At 41.0% G+C, this 10226-nt stretch overlaps 1 protein-coding gene across 1 annotated transcript in view; it reads right to left on the bottom strand.

Moving 5' to 3' along the window:
• Window positions 1-431: 431 nt before the first annotated feature.
• Window positions 432-10226, bottom strand: part of LOC136827879 (branched-chain alpha-ketoacid dehydrogenase kinase-like) — a 446871-nt gene continuing 437076 nt past the window's right edge. The window contains 1 exon segment of the mRNA XM_067085342.1: window positions 432-7477. Coding sequence (XP_066941443.1) covers window positions 7333-7477 — 145 coding nt within the window. The 3' untranslated portion in view covers window positions 432-7332.

Genomic DNA, 10226 nt, shown 5'->3' with positions numbered 1-10226 from the left:
CAAAGATGGGAAATGAATGAGTTGATCATTTGGGTGGATGGGGGGTTGGGCAGCAGGGGTGGGCATTCACTCGGCTTGGGAGGATGGCTGGCACCTGAACCCCTACTTGGGGTATCAGTAAGTTCCGGGGGGTCCCCGGATTAGGTTGTATCTTGAGGTTTTTATATTAGGACCAAAATTCTCGCCTTTAAGAACATCGAGGTGTTGAAACAGGCAGGTAATCCTGTAGGCCACTTTATGTTTAATTTTGCATGGGAGTTCGTGGGAGATAAGAGGGTCGGAGCCCATGAGAAATTTGACTCTCTCTACTATGGCGTCTAGCTTCACCAACGAGCGTAAATTGTGAATCATAACATGACATCTCTTCTCAGGTTTCGGGCGAGGTGATTCATGAATGTTGGGCTTCAGTTCAGTGGACAATCGAGATGTTCTTTTCTTTTTTCTACTTGTTTGTGTCTGCCTGCCCCCAATCCCCTAATGATCAATCACCTCTTCATCCATGACAGGGGGCTGGGGGGAAGAGATATGGTCAGAGGCACTGGGGTGGGAGAGGAGGTTGGGGGTTCGTCGATCCTCTCCAATAGGTCTACAGGTGATGTGGGCGCTTCATCTGAGGAGAGAGGCAGTTCCCTCATGGGAGGGTATGGCTATCTCGACTTCACATCGCACCCTCACTTTCTCGTGTTGTTGGGAGGTGGGGAAATAATAGATGCCTCATTCAAAGGAGTCTAGTGGCTTGCTGTGCAACTGTCTAATGCTTCCTGCACTCCTTTGATCGCATCCCAGATACGTGATTATTATTTGTTTCCACAGTTTTAAGACTGTCAAATGATTCCTGTAATCCTTTGATCATGTCCCAGATCTGTGAAAATTTATCTTGTGCTTCCTCAATTTTTTCTGAGGTTTTGTCAATTTTCTGCCGTATGGTACACTGCAGGTAGGCTTAGATCAGCAGGCCCCTTTGGAGGCAGATTATAAGGGTCATCGGCGTAGATTTCCACCGAGCAGGTCCTTAGCCACTTAGTGACATATGATACTTTCCTGAGAGAGGATAAGCTTTTCGTGGGTTGCTCCTGGAGAATGGTATCTGGTATCAGGTCTTTGCATTTTGTATATGCAGCATTAATTTCCTCGTCGGAGAAGGCTGCACTGACTGTTTGTATAGTAGAATCGACATCGGAACGGTTCGATTGGTATTGTATAAAGTAAAGACAATTGTTCGCGAGTACAGAACTTGTGGGTGGGGCACAGGTATCGTTAGGTGCCAGGGTTACTGGCACGATGGTTGGAGGTTGGTCAGATGACATTTTTGTGGTAAAGGGTGGGCCAAGCACATGCACAGTACTCTATTACCCATTTTCCAGGGCCAATAGGCTGCGAGAAGCTGAAACTTGAAAATTTCTAAGGCACTGATTAGGGCAGAACGTAGATTAATATATCTGCAACTACACAACACTAACCAGCTTACGCGCTGGGTATTATGTAGACACTATTAACACATTGCCTTCTATGAGAAGTATAATCACCAAGAGCAAAAACCCCTTCATTTTTGGTAAAAAACGCAAGAGGGACCTCCAACACGTTACCCCCTGACACACAAATTTATTAATTTGTATTTTTCATAACTAACAAACCTAAGGTCTTAACATTAGAATAAACTTCTAGTGCCAGCTGGAATGCGGTAAAATCAATAAAATTGTATATGCATGGGACTAGTGGCATCTGTCCTTAGTCACGAGACATGTGGGACCACCCATGCCCAAGCAGTACTCCGTGACTTCATCAGTTACTCTTTTACCGCCTTTGAGAAAGGATGTTTTGTTCTTTCTCTCCTCTCTAAAGCCAGTTTGGTTTGCCAGTTTTTGCTTTCTTGCTGTGTTAAGTGTGTGGAGTTCTGCTGTTTGTGGATGTGTGCTTAGAGATAATGGATCCTCTTAACCCTCCTGCAAGTGTATCTCCTGGATCTCGTAAGAAGCAAAGGAAATGTCTGGGTGTTGGTGGCTTTCCTTATTCCCGTTTCCTAACTTCAGTAAATACGAATCCTCATTCAACGTGTAGTAGATGCAGAGAGAATGTATTTAATGCAACTACTTGTTCTGTATGTCGTGATTGGTCAGTGGAACGATGGAAGAGGTTTTATGGGAAGGGTCAGTACAAGAGGAAGGAGACGACTCCATCTTGGACTGATGGGAATTCATCTTCAGTTTCCTTTGTTCAGTCTCCTCGTGATGCTATCCCTTCCTCAGAGAGGCCTGTTCCAGTTGTTTCACCTCCTGTAATAGAAGTTTCCTATACCCCTTCCTGTTTGTTCACAGATTCATCAGGGGATGCACCTGGAGGGGTTTGGGTAATTATATGCTTAATTATGCCTCTTCTTTCCCTTCACAGAGGGGGGCACCTCTTTCTTTGTCTCATATTCCAGCTCCAGATGCTCAGAGGATGGCGGGCATGTGGTCCTCACTAGGCCTATCAGGGGTACCAACCTTGGACAGCCTGTCTCACTACAGGCAGTCCCCGGTTATCGGCGGGGTTCCGTTTCTGAGGGTGTGATGATAACCGAAAATCGCTGCTAACCGAAAATCAGCGATTTCGGCGCTTTTTGGGCGATTTTTGGGGGTTGTCGGCACCGAAAAGCGCCGATTTTCGGTTATCGGCGCCTCTGTTAGGTATGTATTGGCGCCAATACCCAATTATTGGCGCCGATAAGCGGAAATCGGCGATTTTCGGCGCTGAAAATTGCCGATTTTCGTCGCTAGACAAGCGCCATAAAACCGGATCGCTGTTAACCGAGCCCGCCGTTAACCAGGGACTGCCTCATGGCTTCCCGCTACCCTCCAGTCCATCATTCTTTGGGTGTCCCTTCCCCCCGGGCCTCCATTATATGGGGCTGAGTACGACAACATCCTCTGGAATGCATATGGTATGAATTCTGCATCATTTTGGGGCCTCCTTGGTATTGCCTGCAGTGGTACCAATAGACTCTTCAAGTGTTTCGAACAGTGTAGTGACATCACAACCAGGTCCATCAGCGACATCACCTTCTAACATCTAATCCTACCCTTTCTGTGCCGACAACAACAACTATGTCTTCTGGGATGATGTCGAATTCTATGTTGATTGATTCGTTAGTAAGAACGGTCATGGAGAAATTAAGAGTGTTAGAGGAGAAGTTGAATAAGGTATGCAAGGAAAAAGACATAAGTCGTCATCGTCGTCGTCGTCTTCTTCCTCTTCTCTTCTGGCTTGTTGTTGGCTTCGTTGGATTCGTTTGTTGTACCTGTTCGTGTTACAGTTAAGTGTTGGAAGATCAAGGATTTCATGGCTGTTCCTCGTGCCAAGAAAAGAAAGACAATTTCTTCTTCTTCTTTGAGCATGGACTGCCACATCCCTGTGTGTTCGTAAACTCAAGATTCAGTCGTGGGCTCTGTCTCGGAAGTTGGTGGTTATGGTTCTTCGAAGGTCGTTCAGCCTAGGAAGCCTACGGACGTAGGACTAAAAGTTTTGTCAGTTCCAGTCTTAGGAATGAGCACGGACATAGTGGAAGTGTCTTCGAAAAATGTTTGAAGGCTGCCCTTGGTGGCTCAACAGACAAATAATATTCGCAATGAAGTTCCTATGTCTCCGGTACGGCCGTTCAAAGTTAGGAGGAAAGATAACAACGCTCAAATCAAGAGATCTAGGGTACTGGAAGCGGAGGATTCATGCGCAGATGACAACGGACGTAATTCTTCTAGGCCGCTGGGCAGTGAAGTTGTTGTTCGGCCATTGGTCAGGTGTTCAAGGTCCAGATCTCCCAGGAAAATGCCTAGTTCTTTCCCGGTATGTGTCGGCCATAGAAGTATGGATAGATGCAGATGTAATTTGTCACAAGATCGGTCAGACGTGAGGGAAGGGGGACATTCAGGTTCACGGTCAAAGAGCAGAGAAAGGATCCAACTGTCGTCACCCCTCGGACGTCATTGTAACGCAACTAGGCCAAGAGAAGACGGATGTGCGTCATGTGATAGGGGTACTTAGGCTTTGAGAGTGAGTATTCATGATAATCTGGTGCCTTCCTCTTCTGGTGACAACATGGTTAATGAAGCGGAAGTCGCAGAAAATCAGGAGTTTCTTTCTTCTTATCCAGAGATTATAGATCTGATTCATCAGTTTAATAATCTGTCGAAGAGGACTGAACTCCTTCAGTGATTGCTCCTACTTGAACTGAAGCACTTTTAGGACCTAAAAAACGACATCAAGACGTCCTCTGGACTGCTGTGCTCTAGTCATGCAGAGTCAGTCCTGCGCCATGTAAATTCATGGATTTTGGGGCAGGATAACTCTTTACGGTCGAATAGATCGTTCAAGTTGCTCCATCCTCCTCTAGCTCGACATAGGAGATATATGACGCCTGTTATTCCGCTGTTGGGTAGACAGATCAACCCAGACGTCATTCGTTTGAGACTGGGTCTGACTGATCAAGTCAGAATGGATCTCCTTCCCTCACATGTCAGGAAGCCATTGCATTGGAGTTGACAGCCTCTTCTATCTTCCACATGGCAGCTTGGTTAGATTTATGGTCAACAGCTGTAGCTAAGATTGCCTCTTCAGATTCAGTAAGGAGTTCAGTAGATGAAACAGCTTTTATCAGATTGCTTCAATCCAGTTCTAAAGCCATTTCATATTTAACTAATCTGAGTGCCAACGTACGGGCTAATATTATTTTAATGAGAAGGGATGCAGCCCTAGCCAAGATAAGCCACTCGGAGGATGTGGACTTTTTGTTGTCACTCCAGAATGGGGACATTTTTGTGTCCCAATTGTTGTTACCTAAGAAGTTGGAAACTGCCATCAATAGACGTCGTACAGATACTAATGACAGACTTGTTCAGCAAGCTGTTAGCAAGTCTAATGTGAGTCGGTCTAACACTGCAAGAAAGACTCAACAAGCTCTTGCCCCTAAACCTACTCAACATGCTCCACCAATGAAGAAACCGTCCCAACACTTTACCAGTTTTAAATAGAGGTATACAGAGATGTAAGTCTATTCTTGTAAATTTTTACCTGAAGGATGCCATGCATAAATGAATAGGGTTGTATTCACTCAGGCTGCCAGTCACAGAGGACCAAGCTTAACCAATCAGGGAGATGCAGTAGTCTTCATTCTCTGCCTCATAATCCTCCCTTCATTCACCCCTCATCCATTTTTAATAGTCTTCTGGGGTTATGTGCATCTTCATCTTACATAAATAGTTCATTGATACTTACATTTCCGACACTGTAGCAGTACAAACTTCTTGTTTTACTCTCTGGACATCCTAATACCTAAATGTAAACCACTGAATTATCTAAGCCTTGATCTCTGACTTATACAGTTTCAATGTGCTATCCTTAAATCATTAGATGCTCACAACTAACCAGACTACTTTTCAACTACCCCAAAAAGTATGATTGGAGCATGATACAACTGACTCAGTTCTGATGCAACTAATCTTATATTTTAAAAACTACAGAAATGTAGTTTTATATTTTCAAATGTCTTCACAGCTACCTGTTCTCACAGTTTTCTGTTCTCAATAAGGAAAATTTACAGAGGATGGCTGGTTCCTTATGATAAGTCTGCATGGCTCATGCATGAATATTTGTTCTATGTTTGGGAAACAAGAGAAAGCCTGAAAATGTGGACATTATATGAGTGTTGGATTGTATGAAAAAACAGTTTTATGTTTTAGAAACTTAGCTGCATAAGCCAGTTAACATTCAAGATGAAATATTCTTGGAATCATGATTAAAATAAGTTTATATTACACAATAACTAAAAGGTATTACTGTCGTATGGCTTAAAACAAACCTGTTACATAACTTAACTAAAATACTTATAACTTACTCATACAGTTCTTACATACCAGGCAGAAACTTGGCACTACTATAAAACTGACAGCAAGCTCACTCAAATTTAAAAATATTTCTTGGCTCATCAGAACAAATCTTCAATAACAAGAGTGTTGATTTTACAGCAGATTATCAGCTGACATAGCCAATAATACATAGTTTACAAAAATTAAAAGCAAGTGCTCCAGCTAACATACATAATTTCTAAAGAATATTCTCACTCATCATTTAAACTAGGAATCTACTCAAACAATCAACACAAAACAATAATGGTGCAGTGTTCCTTTTAAAGCTCACATTCACAATTCAGGTTTAAAAAGTCTTATTTTAAATACAGTACAATTCAGACTGAAGGTAGAATTTTGCAGTTGTAATCTAGTTCTAGGAACATTGGACTCCCCATTAATGGAACTTATTACTCGCCTGCTTGAATAATTGCAAGGCCTCCTTTTATGGTCCTCACTTAAATTAAAGCTATATCATTCCATATAATTTGCAAATTATAATTTGCAAATTATTTTCCAGTTGTTCACATTGTGAAATATCTTCCTGTTGTCTTCTAGTTCTAGTATGCCTAAACTCTCAATGTTACTTGTAACATCAACATTCACATGCTCTCTTTAATGGGCCTCACTCACAAACAGAAAGAGCTATTTCACTTTACATAAACAGCTAATTATTCAGTAAAATAATACCCCTTATATATATCACCTTCCACCTACTAATATTACACTACATATATAAGTACATATAAAATCAATCAACCCTCAATTCAAAAGTATTTCCAGCGTTACTTTTTTTTTATCTATGTCAGGTGGAATTTGAATTAGTCTTTAAACTGCAGATCCAAGAAAAAATTTTTAGTGAAAATAAGTAAATTTCTTATGGCACACAAGACATCCACACTTCTGTCATACTGAAATTTTAGTAATATATGAAGATCTACTGCAAGTGTACTAGCAGCATACAGAAATACATTGAATTAGGGATTATTTACATTACAATGTACCCATACTTTCAAAATAAACTTCAAATATTACAGTACATCTTTCAAAATAAACTTCAAATATTACAGTAAATCAAAACCCTTAAAAACACTGAACTATTATGCAAACACACCTGACTATGGATGTGCTTTAAATATCTTCACACTTGAATGAAAACGGTGTTTGTAATCCATATGAACACAATAATGGTGTTAAAAATAAAATCCATAAATGTGACTTGAGGAGTCCAATTTCAATAAAATGCTTTCATCTTCTTAACACTTTGGGAATTTCAATACTGGATATAAACACTGAGGACACAAAGAATATAACTATCTACATTCAGAATTGTAAACCTTGAACATTTTCAATAGTAGTGTGCTTTAAATAATTTCTGAAAATGAGTACCCATACTGCTGTTATAATGAACTCACCTTTGTGCTATGATTTTGTGCACATGGGAAATACAAGCAAATTAAATCCTAAATGATGCTTCTGGAGAATTGATATGTCTTAATCGGAGGTAAACATCAGTTCCTATACCTTGCATAGCCTGAATCTCCAAACTGCCACCCATGAAGTTTGCATAAGCTCGTGATGTAGGCAGCCCAAATCCAAATCTGTTCAAATACATAAAGAATTAAACTACAACTTTTCCTTAAGTCTTAAAAGAGTAAATTCAAATGTCCAAGCCCTGAAACATCCCAGAAGCCAAAGTTAGTTTCAGGACCTAGGCTTTGGATAAAATGAAAACCAGTGCCCTAAGTTTGGTAGGGTTAGGTTGGGATTTGGCCCTGTAATTATCATTCTGACATTTCATTCAAGTGGCTGAGCTTTTACCTACTTAAAAACCTCAGTTAAAAACACGCCTCTTCATTACGCTCATGTTAAAAATGTTTCAAAATTAATACCTCAAGAATATTTGACACTATTTGCAGAACTACGGTTGCTAAGGTAATACCAGACACAGCATTACCACTGTACCTGCTCTGAACTCTCAAAGTTCTGTACTATAACTGTACTTGAGAGTTTCAGATCTGTCCAAAACAGATTTTGACATAGGAAAACCTATTTTTGGTAGCTGCTGTGAGTCCTCAAAGGAGTTACACTCTCATCCCCCCTCCGAGGGGGCCATAAGACAGACCAACCAATTACAAAGAAGTCTCTTATGTTTTGTCCCTAGCCAAAATAGTGCTTGTTGGCACAGTGATAGAATATAAAGAACTCAGGACAGAAAGGCTCTATCTCCTGTCCTACAACGACTACCTCGGCTCTCACTATGTCTCGCTCATACAGATGTGACAACTACATACATCGGCTATCTTCATTACATGCCAGGTCTGCGTAAGATAAATGTTTACCCCAGTCCCATGCCTCATTATCAGGGAAAGTGGGTGGTTTTGAGGACCCACAGTAGCCACCAAAAATATGTTTTTCCAGCTTCAAAACCTGTTTTTTGATAGCATAACCACTGTTCTTCCTCAAAGAAGCTTACAAAAGGAATTGACAGGTGATGAAATGGCTTAGCCCCTAATAAATAAATTCCAACAACCAAGATTAATTTTTGGTCCAAGGTATAGTCACAGGCTACTAACCATTTTCTTCATTCCAAATACCCATAGGGTTTGGCAATAAGGAACAGAAAACACATGAACCAATACGGGTATATGTATTTTTCTTTGTGGGTCGAAGGTGACTTACCTAATTATGTCGAGTCTGGCTGCAGGATTATTGTGCCTTCCCCAGCAATATCTCAGCATGACCACCACTCTCATGGCAATAGTGTTTCAGGAATTTTTTTATTCAAGGTAAAGTCACAGGTTATCAACAATTTCTTTATTCTGGATACCCATTCAGGTCTGGCAATAAAGAACATGAGACACACAAACCCTATAAATGTATTATCCCTTGCAGTTCTACTGTGACTTACCTAATTATGTTGGGTCTGGCTACAGGATTATTACACCTTCCCCAGTTCAGGAATACTGCCTCTAATAACCACTCCACACACCCGAAGACTTCTTCAAAGGATACATTTCTGAAGAAAGTTAATGATGTACTCACCTTTTGGATGTCATGCGACTTAGGAAAGGAGTGAGGGTCTGCCTTTTTAATAACGGCCACTAAAATAATTCTCAACCCATGCAGAGAGAGTGGTTTGTTTGTACAAAGGTGAAGGAAAACAGGACCATCTGGGATGCTTACCATGACATCTAGGTAAACCTTAGGTGCTTGAACAAGGCATAATATTTCATATGAAATACTCAGTTCCTTTATCAGGAAAGGGGCTTTCCCTTTAAAAAGGCCCTCATTCTCGGCCAAGAATGAGAGGCCAGGAGACAACAGTACATGATAACTAAGTGTATGAATGGTAAAATGTTGTCCTCGTCTAAGAGAGCCCAGTAAGCTAACCTGAGCTCCTGATGCCAAAACAGTCAAGAAGACTGCCTTTTGCAGCATATGAGTGTACAGTAGTTGTACTTGGCCATGAATTGAGGGGATGACATGAGTCTGAGAACCTTATTCAGGGACCATGTAATGGGAAACCTTGCAGGAGCTGACCTTTGCAGTGTAAAAGACTGGAGAATGGAATTAACAATTTCTATATTAGAATAAATTCCAAAACCATAAGGCAAGGGTTCCACCAATGGTACCTTTTATGACATGAGTGTTGTAATAGCAATGTGTCTAAGCTCAAAAGATAATAAAATGTAAAACTGTTTTAACAGACTTCAGCTGGGCTCTAAGTGTGGAGGTAATCTAACCACATTTTCCATACGGACTGGTACGTTGGATAAATGAAGTCCGTAGTTTTTGCACTGTGTACCTAGCAAAGTTAGGTAAATAATCTTCACTGTAGACTAGATTTAAAATACCACGTGAAGGTCACGGCTCAGAAAGGAGGATGCATAGACTTCCCCTCCTTCTGTCTGGGATAGAGCAATGGACAGCAATGGAATCTATTCTCTCACCTGTTGAAGAAATAAGCAACCAACGACTGTTTGGGTAATCCAGGGCTACTAGGCAAGCGGTTCCGTTGAAAGTTAACAGACTGTTCAATGCTTTTGAAATCTGGGACAATAAAGGAAAAAGATATATCATCCTACATTTGTTCCAGTCTTGTAGGAATGCATCTCTTGCTATTGTCTAAATGTCCAGGTTCAGAGACATACACACTTCCAGACTGTGGAAGCATGGGGGACCATGAAAGTATAACTCCTTTGAGGACAAACGGAGGTTACACTATCAAAAAATCAATGTAAAGATAAAACTGTAGATTTTATTCATAGGTAATAATTAAAAAACAGGTTTTTGACGAAGGAAAAATTTAATTTTAGTAGTCTGTTGAGTCTTCATGGAGTTACCTTC

This window comes from Macrobrachium rosenbergii, chromosome 42 (assembly GCF_040412425.1).
Source record: "Macrobrachium rosenbergii isolate ZJJX-2024 chromosome 42, ASM4041242v1, whole genome shotgun sequence".
NCBI lineage: Eukaryota > Metazoa > Arthropoda > Malacostraca > Decapoda > Palaemonidae > Macrobrachium > Macrobrachium rosenbergii.
This window is presented reverse-complemented; position numbering and strand designations above follow the sequence as displayed.